Source organism: Ornithodoros turicata, chromosome 3 (assembly GCF_037126465.1).
Source record: "Ornithodoros turicata isolate Travis chromosome 3, ASM3712646v1, whole genome shotgun sequence".
NCBI classification, from domain to species: Eukaryota; Metazoa; Arthropoda; class Arachnida; order Ixodida; family Argasidae; genus Ornithodoros; species Ornithodoros turicata.
The window spans coordinates 21,077,667-21,102,911 of NC_088203.1; the positions used below are offsets into that span (position 1 = coordinate 21,077,667).

General features: G+C 45.9%; 2 protein-coding genes across 3 annotated transcripts in view; both read left to right on the forward strand.

The window, feature by feature from the left end:
* On the forward strand, positions 1–23,428 carry LOC135388271 (uncharacterized). 2 transcript variants are annotated; one of them, XM_064617699.1, is made up of 10 exons: positions 1–143; positions 247–299; positions 537–1,291; positions 1,412–1,580; positions 1,725–1,866; positions 3,353–3,495; positions 6,770–6,899; positions 7,436–7,609; positions 21,538–21,684; positions 23,197–23,428. In XM_064617699.1, the coding sequence occupies exons 5-10, from the start codon at positions 1,738–1,740 to the stop codon at positions 23,395–23,397; spliced, it is 924 nt and encodes a 307-aa protein (XP_064473769.1). In that variant the 5' UTR covers positions 1–143; positions 247–299; positions 537–1,291; positions 1,412–1,580; positions 1,725–1,737; the 3' UTR covers positions 23,398–23,428. The 2 variants fall into 2 exon arrangements, with proteins under 2 accessions (XP_064473769.1, XP_064473770.1); XM_064617700.1 differs by having other exon boundaries at positions 247–1,291.
* Positions 1–25,245, forward strand: part of LOC135388272 (uncharacterized) — a 363,678-nt gene that overhangs the window by 13,043 nt on the left and 325,390 nt on the right. The window lies entirely within an intron of this gene.

Here is a 25,245-nt window from a genome sequence, read left to right on the forward strand (position 1 = left end):
ACGTAATACTGAAAGCAGTGCGAGCCCACGCAAGCTAATGCCTCGTGCATAAGCTCCAGACGGCTTCTCTTCGGTTCGGTCAACGGACGCGTGTATCCTGTAGGCACAGTCACCTGATGCCTGTAAGCTCTTCATTCTGAAAGGCAAGTCTCACTTCAATACTACTACTACTACTTCGAAAGTTTGCAGAAGACCATGCAGTTGTATTCCGTACCCGATTTAAAGTACAATATTGATCGTTCTCAGATCGTTCTGTGGGAGGCCAGCCAGTAGAAGATAAGGCACGCTTTCTGCGAACGGTGACTAAACTTAACCATGCATAACATACCATTGATTGTTCCGGCAGTAATAGATAACACTGGAGCGAGTTTCATATGTGTAACCTCGAAACCTATACCTGTCGTTTATGGCTAATGTGGTACGTGAGTACTATGCGCTATGGAACGTGGGTTTTACGGTGACCGAGTATGACAAATATCTTATGTTTACAGCGTTCCGATTATAATTTTAATTACAACCCATCCGATTGTTCGTAGGTTACGTCCACAACAGGGTTCTTCATCAGGACAGAAGTATACGCAATCGACCCCTGGAAGCTTGGAACATGGAGCTGTATACCAAACATCAGAAAATAAACTAGCGTCTTGGTCCGGTGTGGACATTCTTCACTGCCCCGTCACGCGTCCGTTTCGCGAACGTGAGGAGCACGCGTTACTTCGCGAGATCTTGCAAACGCGGTGTCCTGAGATTACGTTATCGAGGCTGTGGCAATATGGAGGGTTGGAATGCTTCTTGTAACGAAATTCAAGAGAAGCGCTTGTGTCGTTGCTACTAATTTTGGCATTCGCAGTACAAACCCTATCTGTAACGACAGCCACAACTACTACTCGGGCGACTACCACTAGTACGACTACGACTACGTCGACTACTACGACGACCACTACCACGACAACTACAACAACAACTACGACCACCACCACCACGACAACAACTACGACGACCACCACCACGACGACGACGACGACGACCACCACCACCACGACGACAACGACGACCACCACCACCACGACAACTACGACGACCACCACCACGACAACAACTACGACGACCACCACCACCACGACGACAACTACGACCACCACCACCACGACAACAACTACGACCACCACAACTACTACGACAACCACCACCACGACAACTACGACCACCACCACCACAACAACTACGACCACCACGACAACGACCACCACAACCACCACCACCACTACTACTACTACGACATTGAAACCACGTAAGAAATTCACTATCAATATTGATCGGTGATCGTTACAGAAGTGTTCCTTGTACGCGTTATGCAATCTCTAAGCCCGTTCACCGCATTATTTCTAACCCAATGCACTCTCTTGCGCAGCCTTGCCTCATAACTTTCTTGCTTGCGTCGCCTTGGTCGTTCAGGATCAATATCAACCAGTGGATGGCGTGTGCCACTTTATATTCTTCACCGTCCAAGACATCGATGCATTGAAGAATAAAAATCTCCGTCTTCAAAGAAGTAATATTGGTATCGACATACCGAGTTTGTAAGTGGAGTAGTGGAATGTATTGGAGTAGTGGAGTATTTAAAAAAAAAAAAAAAAAAAAAAACGAACGTGCATCAAGTGAATCGTTAGTGTGTCGAGAAGTGGGTACCCAAGCTCATGCGAAAACAACGCTGTCTGTTTCAGGAAAACCCAGAGCATGCAAGGAAAGCTTGCGAGTGCAATCGCAAGCTATTGGCCAAAAATCAGAGACTTTGCTGTCCTGGATACGGAACTCCATCCAACAACTTCATCAAATTATATCGACGAGGTCACAAGGTTCCTGCGCGTAAGCATTGTTTCTCCTTGTGCGCGTCTCGCGGAAAATGACGTTGTGAGGACAGTGATGCACTGAAGAACCTGCGTTGCCATCGCGCGTAGTATAAGCTTCCCCAACAGCACCGATTCGTACGTCCGATGGACATCACTGAGATATGAATCGGACGTACGAATCCGTTAGGGCATTATGGGTACATCCTCAAGATATTCGGTGTTGAGGTTGCTGGGGTGGTTACTGCCGTCACTATAGAGCGGAACTCTGTAGTACCCTTTTCCGGCGTGATCACGCACCACGAATGAAACGTATCACTAATGAAGTACATACTAGATATATCGAGTTAATGGCTAGTGTCATATGGCACCCAGATCACCTTCATATCGAGGATTTCAGGGGGCATCAAAGGCATCAACAGTAAGGACAGACTCTCTTCGTTATCTGATGACATGGTCGTAGAAAAGTCCACTCCCACAATTACGTTGCTGCAGATCTCTCAAGCAAGTTTTAGGCGTAATTTTCTTATTTTTGTTACGCTTAAGGCTAATTTTTATAATTTCTTTTTAACTTTTGTAGAAAGTAGCGGGTAAAAAGTAATGCGTTACTTCGGTATATAGCTACTTAAACTTCCTGAAATTACACATAGCTTAACACGCTTTTTGAGATTGCAGTTCATCGCGTTCGAAGATCATATAGGAGCTTTTGTTTATTTAAACACATTATGCATTTTACGCAACACATCGTTTTCGTGTTTTCGCTACATCATCATAGAAATTTCAGAAAAGCCGTAAATCAAGTGAGCTAGTGGACGTGCCACTGTGGAAGACTATGGACAATCGCAACCCTACGAGCTCGGTGTTCTGAGCAAGCTCTCTGTGCATTTCCTTCAAAGACGTTGAGTCTTGAGGTTTGCACGATAGAAGGGCTCAGCCGCACTACATTTTAACTTGTAGATGACTCATTATGTCCGAAGCCTGCTCTACTGTACATACAGGCGACAGGAAGAGAGAGGGGAAGTCCTCACGCAATCAAAATGCATGTGCGGAATGCTCTATTGTGTTGGAGAGGAAAGCCGATAGGAAAGGCTGTGATGGAGCCTGTGAGATGGTTTCATCTATAAATTATGCTTAGTTCAAAAGTAAGCGATCACTCGCAAAATTACTCAAAAAGTAGTTAATTACTATAGTAACTCGTAGCACGTCTGGCAAGCTGACCATTGCTATAAAACACGGTCATTTCAAACGCGAAGTGAGGTTGTGCGGTTAGCGCGTTGAATAATGGCGACCGAAGTACTGCCGGCTGATCAGCTGGCGGAAGGACTTGACGCTTGTATTCCTCTGCTCTGTTCCTCTGCTTGCGTTCCTAACGTTCTCTTCCTATGTTTGAACTGCCTCATCTGCCCGTGCGTTACCTGCTCGCGTGTTGTCGAAATTGCAACTGAAAATGACGGTGAAATTGTGTCGATTGCTCTCAGGACTAGGCGTTGACTGTCCTCTTTCAGGAAGCGGACAAGAACGTGAACAACCAGATAAGAGCAGAAATACCGCCACGTAGGACCTTTGGCTACGTGCTACTAGGTGTGGCGTTAATCCGTGGAAGCCAACCGGCGAGTATCCTCCTGACGAACTTCAACAGACTCGTACAGTGAGTATTGATCATATGCCTGGCGTGGGGCCTCGGGCCACTGCTTATCCTGATATCTTGGGAACCTTAGCGGAATACTTCGAAAAGGTACGCCGTTTACTCTAACCACACACCTCTACACACCTCTAACCAGATGGTTCAACGAAACCTTATCACATGTTACGCGCGCACGCACGCACACACACCACCTTTTTCCACCTGGGAATGGTAGCGCAATAGTCCCGGATGAATTCGCCTCAATGGGAAAACTGTCCCCCGCATACCATCATACACCGTGGAGCATGATGGTTAGCGCGAAAATGCACGGAACATGCCGGTATCGCCCCCCCCCCACCCCACCCACGCACACACACTGAACCACGACTTCACCCTACTTCAACCCACCAATTATTTTCGCTAGGTGTCATTATTGAGGTGCGTCCACTTTCGTGTCGTGCGTGTGCAGACACTACTGTTGCGCGGCTGAGATGGGTGGTTTGGAACTTCTGTCAAAATGACGTAAGGGGTGTTGCAATGTCACGGTGATGTACGCTTAGGGTCCGAAATACTGCTGGAATCGCATAGCGGCAGCGTGTTTTAACGTAAAAAGGGGCGGGTATTCGTGGCTTAAGTGCACTAATTCTAAGGAAAAAGGATACAAAGTGTATCAAGTAATTTCGGATCTTCCGCCTTTGGAAAAATGTCATGTAAAAGGAAGTTTAACTAAGCTGTGTAGGCGCTTTCACCAAGTGCCGTGCTGTGTGTTGAATCGTCCGTGGCTGGGATATCATTATAACCCCCCCCCCCCCCCATAATCTGAAAAGAATTACATTAACATGCGTATATGCTCCCCAGGGTGCAGAAGATTGCTGCGTAAAGTACTGCACCGGCATTTCGTTCTATATCTGAAATGGTTCTTGTTATCCTTGTTATCTGAAAAGTCAAACTGACCGCATTGTAACAGGACATTTAACACAGCAAAAGATCGCAATTTCTTTTTTATCTCGTGTTAGCGCCCGGAATCAACTGTGGGTATGTGCGGCAATACATACCTAGAGAGTGACTTTTTCGGGTTAAACCCAATTCCTCCCGGTTATTCCCCCCAAACTGACCAATTTGGGTTAAACCCGATTTCTTCCCGAATTCCAGTCACTATGAAGTCCTCAAGTGACGTTTCCACTGAAGACGAACAAAGGTCGCCACGTGTAACACATGTAAGAATGTGTCACTTACGTTCCCAACAATACACTCATGTGTGTCAATACTGTCTACGCATTCGGGGATTAGCGCTGGAAGGTCACGATCCCGCAAAAAAAAGGACGAAGATTAGGAAAGGACTTAGAGACAGGAGGAGAAACAAAAACACTCTATAAACACGATATCTCCCCGAATTGATTTAAAAATAGCGCCCGATTTTTACTCCCGAATGTGAGAAAGGCATTTAACCCGAAAAACTCATACATAAAAAGTCCCTATACATACCCAAGCAGCTCACCAATATTGGACCCATATGGGCTGCCAAGATTGCGAATATTGGCCTAATATGGGCTGCCAATATTGGACCAATATGGGGAGTGCTGCCCATATTGCCAACCAGGCTGCCCATATTGGCAAGCCCATTTTGCGCCAATATTGCCAATATTTCTGTAATAGCACCAACGGGGAGTCCGTATAATAATAAAGCATTACCCGGTTTAATATCCGCCACTGATATTACTTGTCTCCTCTTTTTGCTTTTTCATTTCCGCAGATCTCATTGATCCACGTTGCATACAATTACAAAAAAAGAAAAAAATGCATCGCCCCAAAAACTGAGAACGGGTGCTAGCCCGTCTTGCTGAAGGACACCAGCAGAAAACCAACGGAACCGCCAATACCAAAAATACCTGAAGCCTTCATTGGGATCGCAATATATTCTATGAACGAAAAGTTTCGAACCCGCTCCGAGAGTACAAAGGAGCGAAATACTTTCGTGACGGTGACGGACATACGCCAGATCAACTCACACTGCTTGCAGCATCTTTAAAGCACCTAAGTTTACACAAGAGCCATCCCTTCCTATCAAACATTGTGTTTTTTACTGCCGCAATTCCGTTGTCATTAGGGGAACCAGCGACATTTTAGGGAGTATGAAACGTCCGATCCCGCTGTCGCGCATGTGCATTAGTTGTAGGACGCGAGATTTCGCTCAAACGACCCGCTCGCTCTCAGTCGGCTTGACCGGTTGGCGTTGGCATCGCGAAGTAAAATGGCGGCTGCTTCCTCAACGCGAAAAGTTATGTTGTCGAGTTCTAGTGAACGTTACAATAGGATTGCCACGTATGTTGACTGTTTCGGACAATGTGTATCATCTGAGGAAAGTTGTTGGATGTAACGATGTACTGAATTGGGCATTTCACACGCTTCAACGTCCAATCTTGCCGTGCTACCTGGGCATTTGTGCAACACGCGTACGTACCATTTTCTGTATTCAGTGAATATGGGGTGTAGACAGGTAATATGGGGTCCATATTGCCAGGATTTTCCCAATACTGGCTCAAACTGGCCAATATGGCGGAAATCTAGGTGAAACGGGCCCCATATTGGACCCGTATAGCCAATTACCAGCCAATATGTGTCCAATGTTGTGTGCTGCTTGGTTATGTGCACAGATGGGTAGAGGACAGCAAGGAGTGGGAGTTAGTATGCGTCCTGGGCAGACTTCAAGGGGGCACTGTGCGGACATTCGTCTGGAAGATCTTCGGAAAACCTAGTGAAAACCTCAGACAGCACAGCCGGCTGTAGGATTCGAACCCACCACCTCCCAGTGTACAGCACGACCTTGGCTATCACCAACAAGCGGGGCGCCTTAACCGGCTCGGCCATGGCACTGGTATCGCGCTTTCAAAGCTCGTGCAAAACTTGACCAAAACGGGCACGAAGTGTCACGCAATCTAAACCCTGCCATAAGAAAAGTGTTATTACGCGTAAAAAAAGTATTTGTTAAAGTAACGTACTTGTTTACGGGGCGTGCGTTCCCAGGCGAACTCATATTGGTTGTCCTTTCAGCCAGAGTTAACTATTACTTTGCTCCAATTGAGCGAAACTAAAATTTCGGACCGGAAGTCCCAGCATGCCTAGCGCCAGCTCGCAACTTGAAAGCCACCAATGAATGGAGTTTACTGCGCAGAAATGATTGTCTTGTAAGTTTCGTGACAGTGTCAGCGTCTACTGGAGTATCTGCGATATGGGCTTCTGGCTGCTGCCGATACGCACTTTACTCGGATGCTTTCTTGACATCAGCTTCTCTTTACAGAGCGATTGAGCTCGACGCGCTGCTGTACCGAACTTCTCTCATTCATAATATCATGGACCGAAGGGTATGCGTATCTACAGGACCATCACCCTGGACGGGATCTGGTGTACCTTCTATGCAGCCATGTTTTGTAAGGAACGTTTTTGCGTAACTTTCGGAAACAGAAGAGTGTTACATTAGAACTATTGTATGACCAAAATAATGCCGAAATCGCCCACTAAAATATACAGTGTCGGAACAAAATACTTCCAAGTAGTCTCTCAAGTTGGTAGGTAAATCACGTGGGAGACTTGCACAGGGAACACGTCTGGATTGTTAGTGCCGCGAAGCAACTGTTAACACGCGCGGCATGCAGACTCGGACAGCTGAAGATAGAACAGTCGTAAGGAGCGGGAGGGGTCAGCTCCCGTCCTGGGCCGACTTCGGGGGTTAACTGTGCTGACGTGAGTCTGGAAGGTGTGCCGGCAAACCGCACAGTGCACACCACGGCCACCTAGTCAACCGAACCAGTGGATGAACCAGGTTGATGGAAATGCAAATGTCCTCAGGAGTTTTCCTGAACAAGGTGTTCATACGCTCATAGCTAAGCCAGATGTGTGTTCACCCCACGCATATAACTCTGGCAGTTCATACTACCTCCCTTTTGAGGTCCTTATATTCTTGCAGGTTGACTCGCTGGAATTCAGAGCTCAGTATGGGCATCAAGCACTTCCTTCGAAGACAGCAGAATTGCTCTCCTTTAGCGCTGCTGCCTTTTTGACCACCTACGATGGCCCTAATTCTAAGAGAAGTCCCATAGCCCCATGCTTGACAATCACGAGGATAAATCCGAAAGAGGTGGTAAGTCGACACTGATTTTGTTTATTACGGACACTGAAAATACAGGGCACTGAGAAGGACGCTTTCCTCAATAGTAGATCAAAAAGGTAGTAGACAGACAGAATGGCGTATAAATGCAGGTCAGTTGATACATAAACTCCACGATAGACAAGCCGCGACTCAACGCGATGGGTGAACACCAGCAAAGACGTTTTCGACGTCGATGGAAAATGTATTTGCTTGCTTTGATCCATCGTGTTGTGTTTTGTTTGTGTCTTTGCGCATGGGTCATTCTTGCCTGCCAAAAAGATCTTTTGAGCAATCAGGCTTTTCTTGAAGGGTTTCCTCCTCGAAAGGGGGAACAGTGCATGCAACATTGCTGTATGAAATGAAGTGACAAAACCGGGCACTCTTTTAACTTCGAAGAGGCATAAACTTTGGCACGTTAACATAGGTACATTCATAGTGACAAGAATGCCACAAAGCCACAAGGGGCCCATACCAGAATGCTACAGGAACATGACGAAGGCATAAGGCTGATCTCGGATCTGCCCTTATGAAAAAAAAATTCTATTTTCTACAGAATTTCTATAGGAAACCCTAGATAGAGCGCATAAGAAATAGATTAAAACTTGTATCTACTCCGAATGGAGTTTCTATGAATAAATGGGAATACTATTGGATAGAAAATAGATAAAGCATTTATATATACATTGAAAACAAAGTAGTTAGACATAGGATAGAAAGTTGCCCCATTTTTCTATACTGATTGTGTTCATGTAGGATATAAAGTTGCCCAATTTTTCTACACAGATTGTGTTCATGTAGGACACAAAGTTGCCTCATTTTTCTATACTGACTGTATTTATGTACTATTTGAAGTGGACTTTACTGTCAATAGATGGTGCGTTACGAAACGGGTTACGAAAGAATTTTGAAGAGGGAGCCGATGGCGGTAGCTCGATAATCTTCTTCTGTATTTCAAAAACCAGGAACTTTCCATTTATTTTTGTATTGCCAACTGTAGGATGGGACAAGCATAAGCTTGCCCACATCACGGTTCAAAAATAGTACTGCTCTCGCCCAAAAAACGAAGAGCAGGCGAAGACAGCCGTTTCGAGCTTTCCATTTATTTCACCGCCACATCCCACTCACTGCGTGCCATCACACTCCAAACCGCAAAAAAAAAGAAAAAAAAAGAACCAAAAAGAAACCGAAGAAATACGTAAAATAAACAAAAGCAAGAGGGAAACGCTTGCACACGCACACACCTGCGAGGTGTTTGCAGAGGAACAGATACTGGTAAAACACGCAACGAAATGACTAGGCCACATGTGGAGCCGTCTTAGCTCGAGATGCAACCACACGGGTGAGGAGAGCACGCATAGATTGTTATTTCGGTAGCGAATAACAACCATTAAAAATATTTCCTCCAACTGGTTAGTATATTACTGCATTAAGGACTGTGTTTATTACTCAAATTACTCGAACTAACCCAGCACAATCTCCACACCAAATTAATGTGGTGCTGCACGTTGCGCATGCATGGAGCCAGCCCCGTACTATACGATTAGCTACATGCTATCGGTGAGTTACACTTGGTTTAAACGATAGTATAGACAGTTGATGTCGGCACAGTTCCCCCTGAAGTCGGCCCAGGACGCATACTAATCCCCCTGTCCCCCACTCCTTCCTGCTGTCCTCTCTCCGTCTGTCCACGTCTGTACGCCGCTCATAGCCACAGTTGCTTCGCGGTGCTAACACGCAATAAAAAAAAAAAAAGACAGTTGAAATAGGTACAAAAATGGCACTTCCGCCCTGGTTTACACATACACTTTTTATACCTTTTCTTCTGACAGTGTAGAAGCAACAGTTCGTCAAGTGCAACATTAAAAAGTAATAAACGGTAAATGTTGCCTGAAGTGATAAGTCACAATATTGCTATTAGCATTTGTATCTATGCCCATACATGCACAAATCACGTGTATTAGTTGTTCTTCAAATGTACAGCAAAAACAAGTAACACATGTCCGTAAATAAGACCTTTCGGCGCCTAGTATTAGCTCTATAGAGACTGTATAGAAAATGTATACATTCTAGTTCCTGAATCCTGTATAGAATGTGTATAGAGTTCAGTTAAAAACCCTATACAGTTTTTATCTATTTCCTATGCACAAAATTGACACTAGATACGATAAACAGATTATGCATAGGTCCTGTATAGAAACTAGAAAATCATTCTTATTGCCTGCGTGCCGGCTGCTTTTCCCGTCGGCACAGGGTGCGGGCCACCACCGCTCCTGTGGCTATGGGCGACCGGCACTCGGTGTCGGGATAGGTGGCGGTGGTTTTCTCGCCGGTAGCGGGATTTTGAACACCGTGGGAGTATTACTAGGATTTATATTGACACGGTTTATTTCGGCACGATTTATTTCGGAACGATTTATTTTGGACGGTTTATTTCGGTCACCACCCGAGGGGAGCACGCATAGATTGTTGTTTCAGTAGCGAATAACAGTCACTAAAAACATTTCCTCCAACTGTTAATATATTACTGCATTAAGGACTGTGTTTATTATTCAAATTACTCGAACTAGACCAGCACAATCTCCACACCAAATTAATGAGCCAGCCCCGTACTATACGATTAGCTACTGCGATCAGTGAGTTACACTTGGTTTAAACGATGGTATAGACAGTTGAAATAGGTACAAAAATGGTACTTCCGCCCTCGTTTACCTTTTTTTATACGTACGCTTTTTATAACTTTTCCCCTGACAGTGTAGAAGCAGCAGTTCTTCAAGTGCAACATTAAAAAGTACTAAACGGCAAATGTTCACGTTGTCTGAAGTGATAAGTCACAATATTGCTATTAGCATTTGTATCCATGTTCATACATGCACACATCACATATATTAGTTGTTCTTCAAATGTACAGCAAAAAAAAAAAGTAGCACATGTTCGTAAATAAGATCTTTCGGGACAGCTATAGTATTAGCTCTATAGAGACTGTATAGAAAATGTATACATTCTAGAGTCTGAATCCTGTATAGAAACTGTATAGAGTTTACCAGTTAAAAACCCTATACAGCTTCTATCTATTTCCTATGCACAAGATTGACACTAGACACGATAGATAGATTCTCTCTAGGTCTTGTATAGAAACTAGAAAATCATTTTCATAAGGGTGTACTATTTTGTTCTGCGTGTGTCTCGTGTGGACGCCCGCATTGGCGTCGAAACGTAAATTGTGTTTCCATGGTGTATCCATGGTTAACGCAGCATAATGATCACACAGCTGTTCGTCCAACAACATGAGGTTCAAATATCGAGCAACGACTATAGCAATGAACACCCGCTCGAAGTACAGGGTTCGCCAAGATAAACCTCGGGGTTTGTTATGAAGATAAAACAAATAAGAACAGTGTCGGAAAGCCAAAGTAGATGTTAGAGAGGACGTATTATGCCCAAAAAATTTATGTCAATAATTCCGCTTGGTGTGTCACTCTGGAGGGGAGGAGGAGGAGTGTCGTTGGGAGGACCCCGAGAGGTCTGCCTGCCTGATTAGGCGGCATGTTTCTCGGCAAGGGAAAGGTGGTGGAGAGGAGGAGAGGAAAGGGTAAAGTGGAAGACCGAGCGGAATCCGCTCGGGGGGAGGATAGCTGCGTCCATGGGCCGACTTCAGGGGAAGTGTGCCGGCATACGCCTATTACACATCTGAGGGAAACCCAGGAAAAACCCCAGACGGCACAGCCGGCCCGCGGATTCGAACCGCGGACCTCCCAGTCTCCAAGCGCACGCGTTACCGCTGCGCCACCGGAGCTGGTTGTGTCACTCTAGAGCAGCATTCATGGACACCCCCTCTGAAACCCGGCTTGACCTGATAGCAGAGGACTACGAAAGGAAGCTAAGTTTACACGGTTGTGGGTGCGTACGTGAGGAGGAACAGATCTGGGCAGGGAGAGGAGGACATATCTGAGGTGAACCAATTCCCTTTTCACGCCCCGACCTGATAACAACACCGATAACACGTCCGGGAGCATTCACATAAGATAAAGAATAAGACGTAATGTATAACTGTGGGAAGGAGCATGAGACTTTCCAGATATCGGGAGATGGCCGGATGAAATTGGCAGGATGCGCCTGTGATAGCCTTCTGGACGACAAATTGACTAAATGCGAGTTGCAGCAAGGACAGCAGCTAAAGTCCGCAGACGATACACAGATTACGTAATTTTATGATGATACCGTCAGCATCGAATTGGTATCACGCGCTAAAATAAAAGAAACTGACAAATTGGCGCCTGTGAGTGCCACTTGGGCGACGATTTGCCAAAATGTCTGAAGTATATAAATAGGGCAGGTTGGCGTAAATCCACAAGCGACCAAAGAACAAACACGAAACAACAACAGAGCGACTTGTGTGTGATCTTGTCTCCTGTTTCTTCTTTGGTCGCTTGAAAATGAATGATTTGACCAAACGCTACTTCGCAGGCTCTATGAAGGGAACCAGGTATGGGCCGCGGACTCATAGCTATTCAGCATGAATATACAGACTACGTAATTAAGTGATGACATCTTCGATATCACGTTTATATCCAGAGTTATTACTAAATGAAATGGAAGATATGGACAATTTAGCGCCTGCGAGTGCTGTGGCGATGCGAGTGGCAATGATTTGATCAAACGCGACTTCTTAGGACCAGAGATAACTAAATACCAGATTTGGAGATAACGGTAAACAAGTGCTACGCGCCCTCGAGTACATTATTTATTTCTCGCTTAAGATGAAGCAATGCTTAGATCAGGGCAATCAGGGCTCTCACACACGCGGGCCGCATGTGCATGGCTTGCAGTCAGCTATTCTGTGTCCCGAAGGCTCTTGACCACCAAATACAATAAAGCTGCCCCCCCCCCCCCCACGCACACACCAATAATGAAGAATTCTGAATGAAACCAGGTTTTCAGGCATTCTTTTTACCCTTGCTTGATGTAGTGCTGCTCCTGTCGACGTTAGCAAGTACATTCACATTCGAGCAGTTCTTGTGACTCATGAAGCTCAACAAGTAGTTATAGCGATCTGGTGTGAACGTGCATTTTGATAAATTACACTGTAAGTAATATGATAATTGAGAAGTAATAGTGGAGACAAGTGCAGAGAATGACATCTTAATTATTACACTTAAGTTTATGGGCTTACAGCATAGCAGCAGCCTCTCCGGATATCGTGCGCGACAAACTATATACGGAGCACAGAGGCGCAGAGAGAAAAAAAAAAAAATAGATGGAGTAGTTATGTACGAGGGTCATTGTGTGAAAATTTTTAATTACTTCTCTTTCCCTGTTCTTTTCTCTTTTTCACGTTGAAAATGCAAGCAAAATCAATAATACAGTGTGTAAACCGACAATTTCAGTGCTCCTGAACCAGACTTGTACGTATTTGGAGTATTGTATTTAAAATACTGTATTTTAAATACAATTTGCAGTATTTTGGTACTCTACTCAAGCCTTTTTGTTTTGTGTATTTGTGCTCTATTTAAAATACATTTTATGGTATTTTCTACTCAATACTTTAATTACGTATTTTGGATCTCCCTCTCAAACTGTCTGTGTCTCGTCCTTCCATTATCTTGCTTGTTCAGTGGAAATTTCCTGAGTCCCTTGGACTTGACCCGTGACTAGTGACTCCAGTGAAGTCTCCATGGCCAGTGAGGGTTCTTATTATGTGTGCCCTGACGCGGTGACAGCGAATTCTGACCTCGCCGAGTATGACACTGCTAGAAGTTTCCTTTGTTCTGGGTCACATATGCTCAGTGAAGTTATGTCTTATGTGGTATCTCTTTGTCATCTTTCTGGGGCTTGTGTCTAGATGACTACTATCACACGGCGGCGGCTAGCGTAGTTCGCGGGGTTTAGGTTATTCATGTGACATAGCTGCGACTTGCCGCATTGACCAGTGACCGGTGACATTTTGCGTTCAAGGATAAATAGTATCTTAATTGTATTTCGAATACGTTTTGAAGTATTTTGTACTGCCTTAATTGCTTAATTACAATTAATTACAATTATCTTAATATTTATTATCTTATCTTAAATACATTTTTGAGTATCTTGTACATGTCTGTCCTGAACGTTGGGATAATCGTTCGTGAAGAACTATGTACGAAGAACTTGCAACGCCTTTCAAATTTTCAATGTCTCATTTGGAAAAGAAGCTCATTTGTTTCTCTTGCTGTGTCAAGTGAAGTTTTTCATTGACGAATTGTATATGCGAATGCCTAATAACTATAGCGCTCAGCTGTTTACGCTAATGTACTTTGCTATAATTGCGGTCCTGTCCAGGGTCATTACCCCCAACCCCCAGGGAGGTGTGCACTCCCCCTGAATTTTTCCAACCACTCCCCTGTAATTCATGAGATTTCCCGATGCAGCTTGGCCACCAATGCATATACCCATATACCCATATACATATATATATCCATATAGATATACCACCCTATGGTTCGTTCCACTGGAAATCACGCAGACATCTTATCACGCCGGGTACCGCATCTTGGCTTCTATGCGCATTGATGATAGTGCCAGCCGCAACAACAATGACAAAGAAGAAATTGTCATTCCTCTTCGCTGCTGATACGAGTTTTGCAACCGACTAAGAGCTGATACCTTCCGTTTGAATTCAGCATGAGAGAGCCCGATATGACAAGGAAAAAAACTTGCCAAGATACGGGGCACAAAAGTGAACTTGCACGGCAAATCACCGGCAGTCCGAACTTTTACACGGCAACAGACACCTACGAGCACTGGTGCTAAAGTATGAGGAAGATACATCATAGATGAAAATAGATATCCGTTACGAAGCCGTTTGAATTTCACTGTTCATGGTAATCAACGAAGTTTTCTCGAAGTGCAGCACGCATAAAGTCTATGATTCGCTTACACGTCGACCTGCAAGAAATGACCCATAGTATCCTTCTGAAACATTGCATCACTTGCCAACTTCTTTGAGAAAAGTAAAAAGTAACCTTTCTGCAACCCCGATGATGGCAGGGGCAACCAAGGAATACACCACAAAGCGTCACTGGTGTATTCTGCATAGCGAAGCCATTATCAACGACTTGATTTTAACAGTGGTGACCACAAAATTTGGAAAAGGCGCCGGCAGAGCCCTCTAAAACGGGCAAAACCCTTTGTATCATGGTGCCAAAGGCATATTCGAGACGGCTTATGCTATTGCCCTTCCCAATGGGATTGTAACGCAGGCGACCGCAAAATCCGTAAAAGACCGCACCAGAGCCCTTTAGAACGGGCGAAACCTCTTTAATCATGGTTCTCAGCAGAGTCCTTTAAAACGTACGAAACCCCTTGTATCGTGGTACCAAAGGCATATTCATGACGGCTTATGATATGCCTTTCTACCGGAATTGCGCAAGAGGGGACCGCAAAATTTGGATACGGCGGCAGCAAGGCCTTTTAAAACGGGCGATACTCCCTGTATCATGGAGCGAAAGAAAGAAAGTTATCAGTGGCTTGGGTGCAATGCTATTCTGCTGGAGTTATAACAGAGGCGATCGCCAAATTCGGAAAACATGGTAGCAGAGCCCTCTTAAACGAGCAAAACCCCTTGTGTCATGCTGCCAAAGACAACTCAACAACTTATACTATGTCATTCTACCGAGATCATAACACAGGCGACCGCAAATATCGGAAAAGGATGCAGCATAGCCCTTCAGGACGGGCGAGACCCCTTGGGTCATGCTGCCGATGACATGTCATCAATGGCTTGTGCTATGCCCTTCTACTGGGATTGCAACAGACGACCGCAAAATACGGAACATGCGGCAGCAGAGTCCTTTAAAACGGTCGATACCCCTTGTATCATAGTCACTAGAATTAAAACGGATGCGACCGCAAACTCCATAAAAGGCTACAGCATAGCCTTTTAAAACGGACAAAAAAAAAACCCTTTAATCATGGTGGCAGACATTCCACGGCTTATGTCATGCCCTTCTCCTGTGATTGCATCGGAAACCACCGCAAAATTTGGAAAAGGCGGCAGCAAGGCCCTTTACAAGGACTCAAATTATATGTATCATGGTGCCAAAAACATAATATGAACGGCTTGTACTGGGATTGTAACAGAGGCTACCGCAACGTTCGGCAGCAGATCGAGCCCTTTAAAACGTGCGAAGCCTCTTTAATCCTGGTGCCATGGCGTACATGTAGAGGTCGCGTTTGAAGAAACTGCTTCCAAAACGACACTCGCCAAGCAAAAAGCGTCCTAAGCTGATTTTGTAGTACGTAAGATCACGGGGTTTGAACCCCGTATCTTGTTCTCCTGTTGCACCCTGAGAGGTCGCGTTTGACAAAATCGCTTCCAAAACGGCCAAATGGCGAATTTCGGAGCTTAATATCCTTTGATATAACGATGATAACAAAGTTATCCCAAGCTGATTATGTAATATGTATACGTGAAAGAAAGATCACAGGGTTTGAACCCTGTACCTTGTTCTCCTGTTACACCCTGAAAGGTCGCGTTTGACAAAATCACTTCCAAAACGGCACTCGAAATGGACACTTTTATCAAGTTGTATAGTTAATATAAAAGCGATATAAAATACAAAACGGTATCATTTGTATATTACTCACTCAAAATAAAGTTGTCTGTTCTGTCAGCCACTCCGAGTTCTGGAAAAAATGACCGTTCTCGTTTCGAACTCCCTCAGACCGGCCGTACAGTCTCAGCGCATGCGTATTACGATAATACTGGGACTTAGTCCGTCGAGCGCCTCGGAGGAGAACCCTGTCGCAACCTTGAAGGCCCTGGGTGCATCAGAATTAACACTCTCACATCGTGCTGTGGCTGGTATGTACGCCTGGAGGACGTACTGAACGAAAATATGCGATGACATTTCCAAAATCTGACTGCCTTCGTCGAAAAATCGTAGTCTAAACATGGGCGCTGTGCAAAAATCCACGGAATCCTCATACGCGCAATGCATTAAAATTGGCCACGGTGCACTAGGCTTATATTCTGCTGGCGCCTTTCATGTCTCCAGGGGTTCGTTACATGGTGTTCTTCTGTATTAGACGATGACATCTTAAGAATTTTATTTTGTTTTGCTGTTAATTGGCATAAACGCTGTCTCCCATTGAATTCACATCCTGTAAGGCCGCTTCCCGGATAGCGGCTGAGTATAGTGACGGAGTGCGCCGGCGGGAAGGTGACCGCTAATTTTGGGATTGATCGTCAAAATAAAAAAAAAAACGCCGCTGCCTAATTGGCTATACCTCCGTTTCAGCTTCTTTCCGTCACATGGAGACACGGTCGGACGCGACGTTGCAGAGTACGAGTTTTCATTCAGCTTCACTTGTTCACTTCGTCTGATGTCGTCTGCAACGCCGCGCTCGACCGTTTCGCCATCTGACGGGAAGGAGTTAAAACACAGGTATAGCCTATTAGCCAGCGGCGTTTTTCTTTCTTTTTTTTAATTTTCACGATTTATTCATAGAGAAACACACCAAGCAGAATTGGTGACATAAAATTTTTGGGGCATAATACGCCCTCTAGCATCTGCTTTGGCTGTCCGACACTGTTCTTATTTGTTCTTCATTACAAACCCTTAAGTTTATCTTGGCGAACCCTGTACATAGAACCGTGGCACAGCCCCTCGTGCATGCTCAGCCTGGTTTTTCCTTATGTAAAGTGCTATTCTCCTTTGTTGCGATACGATTCACGTATACTTTGAAGGCAGTGCGACACTGATGAAGGCAGAGTAGTGTGGCGCCTCGTCGAGAGGAGGGCGGTGACAACGCGCAATACGCTCCAAACGTGTTATCCATCAGCAACACACTCAAACCATTTCCCTATGCGTCACGGTGTAAAGTGGGAAAGTGCCTCCTTTAAATGCACTCCGACTTCACATGTATGTTGCATCGCCCACTTGACATAACCAACATAGCCGTCAAAGCCCAGTTAATTTAATTTAAGCTATTTAATTTAAAAGAAAATTCAAGCACCAAACAAGTACTCAACATGGAAAGAGGTTATCAAGAATAGATCAAAGCTACCTGCTCTGCTGTTCTTGCTTCTGCATATTTGCGTTCTCCAAAATACCGTCCTCCACCACACAGAGCTATACTGCTGCTCCTATACTCTCACGTACGATAGTTTGGATGTCTTTGATGTAATAAGTGCTCCGATACGTCTTTCCATCTCACGCATTCGTGCACAAAGTGACTTCCTGACTTAGCGTCCTACCGATGACGACAAAACATCGTGCAGAGGGCGCATAACGCAAAGCACCGCCTATGCGGTCGCTCCGAGCTTACAACAGCAGCGGAGGCGAATAGCGACTTTATGGGCCGTCTTCGGGCACGTCGTGTTGCACAAGCACGGGTGAGACGACAAAGCTGAAGCGATGAGGACCCCGCAAGAGACCCCGATTCCCGTCAGCCGTCCTGAAATACGCAGCTCTGTCTGTGTATCGTCATCAAGCATGAGAAAAATACACATATGGAGAAACAACCATGGAACTACCTGAACAGCTTTCACTATCGTTTATTTGACTTGTATCATATCTGCCTTTTTTTTTCCCCTCTGTCGTTTCGTGATCCGGCTCTGAATTTGTCACGACCCCCCCCCCCCCCCAAGGGTTTCGCGATCCCCAGTTTGGCAGAACCACTGCCTCACTGACTCAAAACGTGGGATGATCCGTTTCATATCAGACTGGGAGAAGAGGCCCCATCTGATTGGATGCAGTTCCCCGAACCTCGATCGACCAGCCTGTTTGGTCCTGACGATAGCGGAGTTTCCGCCCACACCTCGACTCGTTTGGTATAGCTTTTGTACCCATAGGATTACATAACAATGCAGTCACCGTAAATAACCAATGCTCTAAATCACCCTGGTCTGGTTTACGTAATTTGCTATCATCATGTGTACTACATCATTATGTACTTAGTGGCTGTACTCAGAAGTCGTGCTGGATTCGTAGTTCTTTTCTCCGGTGGTAACACTAGCGGACGTCCGATGTCGCTGCCATCGCCCTGTCCCTTCGCTTTAATTTCTCTTAGACCTTTATCAGATGCCGTATTTTCCTGTGTAGAACGCCAACCGATGTGTAACGCGCATCCCCGGTGTTTGAAAAACGTCCGATGTATAACACTCACCATAGGCGTGAAAAATCCGGGACAATTAGTGCACGGGGAGTATTGCGTAGATGCAGGTCAGCTGACTCCATGACGTGAAAAGTCTTGAGTCTCGGCAACAACTAAACGGAAAGGACAAACAGACGACTCGTGTGTCCTGTCCCCCTATTTATTACCCTGACTCAGCCTTTTAACATCATGGGATTAGTGCATAGAAACTCTACAATACAGGTGTCGACTGTAATCAAAAGTCACGGACGAAATGTTTACTACAGAAGCCATCAAAATTCGATCCCACAAAGCCAAAGCGTTCATTCTAGTCGCCGGAATGCAATAAAGGCCCTTTGATCACTTGAGCAGAACCGTCGCTCTAGAGTGGTCAGAGGCGACGAGTCGAAAACACCATTAAGGGTTACCCGCATACGACGTTTTCTCGACGAAAGAACGCCGAGCGCTCGGGCTTTTTACGATCAGCTTCACGAACAATAGCCGTCGAGCGGGGACGCCGACATCTGAGGTGAACGGAGCTGAGCGGCAAGCGCAGGAAGCAACCGTGTCCGTCTTGACCAGTCGCTTGCCTGGCGGGAAACGACGGTCTGCACAGCCGCTTAGCTGTGTAGGTATGGACGGTGTGGTCGCGAAGTACGCGCAAGTCAGAATTAAGTGGACCATGCAGAATTGGCTGCAAATGAGAATAATTGGGGACACGGTAGCGACAAAACGCATACCATCCCACTTGCTAGCCTTTGCTCGATTGTCGTTTCCCTCTGGTCTAGAAATCGCTGCACACAGTAGTGTTCTAGACGGTCTTCTTCACTCCTTTTCCCGCAACAGCCGTGGCTTTTTTGAGAAAAAGCTTTTTTGTTAGCAGCAGCAGCACCACCATTTTTGCCTTTCGTCCATATTGGTAGAATCGGGAGAACACCGGACGGAAGCGGAAGTACAAGCAAGATATTTCGACGTTTATGGCCGGCGCACCGTGTTTGTTACCTTTGGTTATCAGATACTATTGTATTTCAAGTTCAAGTGATATCTGTCGCGTATGTTATGCCAGCCTATAACAGCTCGCACTGATGACGAGAAACGCGGCCGCGAGTACAAGCTTTGCGCCGGCTCCAAGGCTGCTCCGAGAAAACTCCGTTTGCGGGTGGGCTCGACGTTTCTTCCTCGGGAGTGACGTCACGACCTCAAAGCTCGGCGTTTCTGCGTCTAGAATCTAGTATCTGCGTATGCAGTTCGCGCTTTTGGTTCCCGAGAATTGTCTCTCATTTCCTCGCAGGCACCTCTCTGGGCGCCTTCGTCCTTTTTGAATGCGATATGAATATACTGAGCTACCTCCTCCGAAATGGTGGTCTGCATCGAAAACTCTGCTGGGACGATAGCTGGCGCCACAGGAACTGTGGGCGCAGAAAAGTTCGGGCAGGACAGGGCAGGACAGGGCATTCGTTCCGTGTACAGCACGCATGCGTTTACACGCAGAGCACGGCACGTGTTTGCTATGTGAGGTTATGAGGCAGCCACGGGCGTTCGAATCCTACGTTATATTACATCTTGCAAGCGGGGTAACGTATTGCTTCGTCATGGCCTGGGCCTGCCGACATGAACACACGGTCGTTCTCGGACTTCCCACACTAGTGACCATTGCAGGAAGTCCAGTTATGTCTGCCGTGATCCCCTCAGGTTTGATGTGAATGCTTCACACGATTAAAATCCATTGCTCTCGAAATGCGGATTTTAGCACTCATAAGCTGTTGTACGGATATGCTAAACCCGTGTACACAATGAAGAAAACATTATGTATTCACGCAAACCCCGCAGCGCGTTACCCGTTTCATGGTCATGTTCAACCTATATATTACATTCAACTCTGAAAAGAATTATCGCGAGACACAAATATTAGCCGAACGTATGCCACGTTTCAAACAGTATCCGTATATTCATACGACCAGCATTCCTCGGAATACTCTGTGGAAGATGCAAATGAAAATGTCAGTCAGAGCAGATGTGAACACGTCTGCTGCCCCGCTGTGTGCTGAACGTCATGCCTTTCCGTGCACTACTAATGCTGGGGAATAATCTGCGAGGCACTTGCAAGATATTCCGTAGCAGACGACAGGGAAAGACGCAGATTCTGTCGTCTGCTAGGTTCGTAGTACTGTTCTCCCGATATTCCGGCACCGTGAGAATGGTCAACATGATACGAAACTGAGCCCCGTGTGCAGTCCCTTACTTCTTCCACTAGAATACTCTGCGGGAATGTCGTTCGTGTGATACACGGTGTGTAAATTGCCTCTTGGTGCTTTAACACGTGGAAATTCGGTGATAATGCAGTTGTAATGTAAAATCATATCCGCATTTTCTCAGCAGTTCAATGACTGCTCTCGCGTTAATGCTCGTTGCACCAGCAGGGAGACCGCATTTTTTTCCCTCTCGATGTCCCATGGTTGATATACCAGCCAATATGCGGAGTTAGTGTGAAGGAGCTGCCGATGGAGATCCCGTAAGATTGTGATGCGACAGTATATGGAGGATACACTGAGTTTTAATCCTGACGTTGTTCGCCATTGACGATGATGTCCTCCGATGTCTCAGCATCAGCCTGCTCTAGCGAAACGCGTTTTTGCTGTCGCAATCCTGCTTCAATATCAGCAGCTACGTAATAGGCCAGATAGGGAAAATTAGTTGGCAGATATCTCCACCGCTTCACATGTGGTCTAAAAATGGTGAATGCCAATGCGTGCCATTTGTCCTGTCGCTATAGCTGTGGAGCTTTCTTAACCTTGAATCCTCAATTTCAGCTTTGCGAAGGTGGACAATACCATCAGATAGCAACAAACCAGTCCAACTACCTCGAAACCGACAGCTCACGATACGACAAGCGGGGCAGCGTGTTGCAGCGTACCGTCGCCGCAGTGATCGATTCGAATTGCACTATGGATATAAAGGTGCGTATAGTGTGAAGATCGTGCAGGTCACCGCCTGCCTTTAACCATTACGATAAATGTTTGTCGTTGCTGCGTGTGTGCAGAGCCACCACGCACATATGAATCCATCTTCTGCCCTGTAAATTATACAGCTCGGGAGTATCACACACTGAGAGTATGGCATAGACTGCTACAATACAGTACGGCTCGTGCTGGAGGAGTCGTATGCTTTTGTTTCCAGTGCATGAGAGGATGTTCTGAACACTCTCTAAACGGTGTATTCTATACAAAGACATTATACGCTCATGGGCGCCGCTAGGATTTTTTATAGGAAAGGGGGGGGGGGAATGAGTGCCGCTAGTGCAGGGCGGGAGCGGAGGTGTTCGGGCTGGTACGGGATATTCCTGTAGCTCTGAGTGTCGAATGCGCCCGCAACCATATTATTTTGGCTCAGTAACCCTATGCTTCGGGATTTTTACGTTTTGCCGTTTCTCGGCAACGCAATCCCTTGTCCGTACCAAGGCTCACTCCTGATTTTTTTGTCATACTACGTTTGCTGTCGCCACTCCTGCTGCCCTTTCCGTCAGCGATTATATAATAGAAGATAAATATCCTTAGTCAGCATAATGTAGAGCAGGCCATGCCACTCAGCTGTAACTACTGACATGAAAAGCCAGTCATTTAATTAACGAGGAACAGAAAGTTCGTTACGCACCGCACCAAGCTAAACACGTAAAAAAAGAAGGAAAAAAAGAAACCGTGATTGTCTTCAGACGACCATGTTAGATGGGCCAGGAAGCCAGGCTTTGCCAGCCCTTGACGACGCCCCTGTATACGCTAGATTTATTCTACAAAAAGCAACATTACCTTTCCTTCGAAATAGAACATTTCGTGCCTCTGTTTGCAAGCATGAAAGAACAGCTGCCTTTCGTTGATACACTATCGGTCTGCTGTAATGTGTCCTCGTAGGTACATATTGGCAGAAGCACAATAGGCTGTTACTTGTGGTTCTGGTGTTGCCATATTGGGCAGCAGGGAAACTAATGGTTTGAGCTGTAGCTGTTTGTCTGACTTTGTCTGTTCCAAGAACGTCCCAACGCACGATGAACAACCTCGATCTGGGACATGATAGTCTCGGTTAGACATGAACTCGGCAGAAATGGGAGAGGATTTGCTGCGCTCCGCTTTTGCCGACTTCATGTAAACGCGGCTTATATGGTGAAGATTGTCCGGACGAATGTCGGTTTGAGGCTGGAACATACAAAGGGACAAACACAATACAAGCCTGGGAGTTGTCTGGGAACATGGAACGCGTGGATGAAATCCCGCCGATGTCTGGCTCTTTCGATGTCTGCCATATTTTAACGGTTTGCTAGTCGTGAAATACAATGTAGACGCGAAATTGTTCACATTCTGAAACAATCTGATTAGTTAGTGATTTTATGAGGGAACGGGAAATCACTCATGGACATGCAAATCACACCTTACATCTTGCCTTACATCTTGGTGCTAACATTTTGCTATTCTTTGCAGATGTGTTTGGCTAAGAGCATGTATGGCTTCACGGGCGGCTACGTGATCTTCGACATGCACTTTCACTACATGTGCCGACAGCCACCGCAATTCATAGATATCAAAGGAGACTTTGGATTTGTGAAGTGGGCGGAAGTTATTTCGAAGAATGTCCGCAGCGGATCGCCGGTACCCTGCGCGCCTAAGACGAATATTTGTTAAATAAGCTCACGAGTAAAGAATGCAACTATCATTCGTATCCGGATTATTCTTTATGCAGCGTGAAGCAATCTGATGCACTCCACGAACGTGTGACAGTGATTCTCGTTGAGACCGGACCGATGCTGAGTTATATGCTGCCTTGCGGAATGACTGAGCTATCGTCTGGTTGTATGGACTTAATTAATTCAGGGCGTAGTATGATCATAAGCAATTCGAAAAACTACGTTTTCAGCTAAATTGGTGATATCGATGGTTATTTCCCACTATACTCGACAATACGAGCGCTACCTTGTAAACGTTTAGTAAAATCATTTCTATGCTTTATGTCAAAAATCGTGATTTCTTGCAGACCTGTCTGAAAATGTTTGCAAAAGCACATCACAGTTGATCTTCTGTATTGCTGTTCAAAATTCAAGGACGATAAATTGCTTAATGCGGTGGAAATGCGTTAACATTAGACGTATTCTTGTCGTTTTTAAAGGACGACGGAAACGAAAATAGGCTGCAAAGCTATTTGCCTCATATTGCGATGTGTACCAAAACAATCCGGAATTCGATTTAGATTTGCGTATATTAGTTGAAACGCCGCCACAATCGCGATATAAAATTCGGCCGTGGAGCACTCTGAGCCCCTGGTGAGCGTCGCCGCGCCGCCGTAGCAGACCACGGAAGTGACGCACGTTGGCTCTCCTGTTGCAGTTCCTGACTTTCATTTCGCTTCATTTCATTTGGGATTTCGGCGTACGTCTAATTCCTGCTACGGGGAAAGAACGAAGACCAAGAAGCATGCACGAACCCATCTCTCATAGGATATATTGTCTTCAGACTTCCACGAGATCTCCGAATCAAACATCTTCAGGCGTTATTCAGAATTCGCCGTGTTTGTACCGGGCAGCCGCACATGGAGCGCGAGAGATATTTGACGTCACGCGCTCCTCAGATTTTCCCGCAATGCTTGGCGCGCTCCATGGGCGATCTTGTCGAGTGGGCGGCCCAGCGCTCTCGTAATCGTCAGAAATATGGCCATCCGCACAGCATACTTGCAAAATACTAGTGGCACCATAATTTTACATAATATTTACACCTTGTTTGGTCCCCTTTTTGCAATGGACAAATTTCGTTTCCGTTGTCCTCTAAGGCGTGAGCATTAGAAGGCTAATGTCAAAGGAAAACCGGCGGTGTCCATCAGTAGTATTCAGTCATGCCGAGGGAGCGGGGTGGCGAAACTACGACCGGGACCCCTGGGCCCTGCCCTGGATCCTTCGCGTATTTTTCCCCGCGCGGCACGTGGGCGGAGGGTTGTTCGCGCGCTTACCGGCGGGGGAGGGCTGTGTGCGCGCTTACCCTCGCACATTTTTCAGCCTGGGCCGACTTCTTTCGTCATTTTTCAGCCTGGGCTGACTGGGCTGAATCGCAAATTTTCCCCCGCTACAACAGGTGTGCAGTAGGCGGTTTACGTGCAAAGGATAGCCATACACAAAAGTACAAGTGAAAATATATTTATTAAACGTCAGCTATGCCGATATCCCAAATAGTCGAAACGGTTGTGATATTCTGAAAGTCCACATCCAGCTCTCCCCAAAATACACCTTCATTCTCCAAGTTCAGTACAGTACCATGTCAAAAAAACAGATAATTCATTCCGAAACACACATGGGCGCAGCCATTTTTATGACGTAGATGCACCCGAACGGGCATTGTGACGTATACGCCCCTTCGTACTTGTCAGTGGATTCCAGCTACGGCTTTTCGTGGCTTCACGTATCTGTGCTTGAAGATGGCGAGCAGCCGGGTTCCGCTAGTTCCGCGATAAGTAAACAATGCAGCAGCTGAGCAGCTGCGAACTCA

Bases quoted from the DNA above. Each gene is read 5' to 3' on its own strand.
- LOC135388271 (XM_064617700.1), top strand. From the start codon at position 1,738: ATGCAAGGAAAGCTTGCGAGTGCAATCGCAAGCTATTGGCCAAAAATC. The intron at 3,496-6,769 runs GTGAGTATTGAT...TTCTCTTTACAG, and splicing joins AACTTCAACAGACTCGTACA to AGCGATTGAGCTCGACGCGC. The intron at 7,610-21,537 runs GTAAGTCGACAC...CCTCAATTTCAG, and splicing joins GGATAAATCCGAAAGAGGTG to CTTTGCGAAGGTGGACAATA.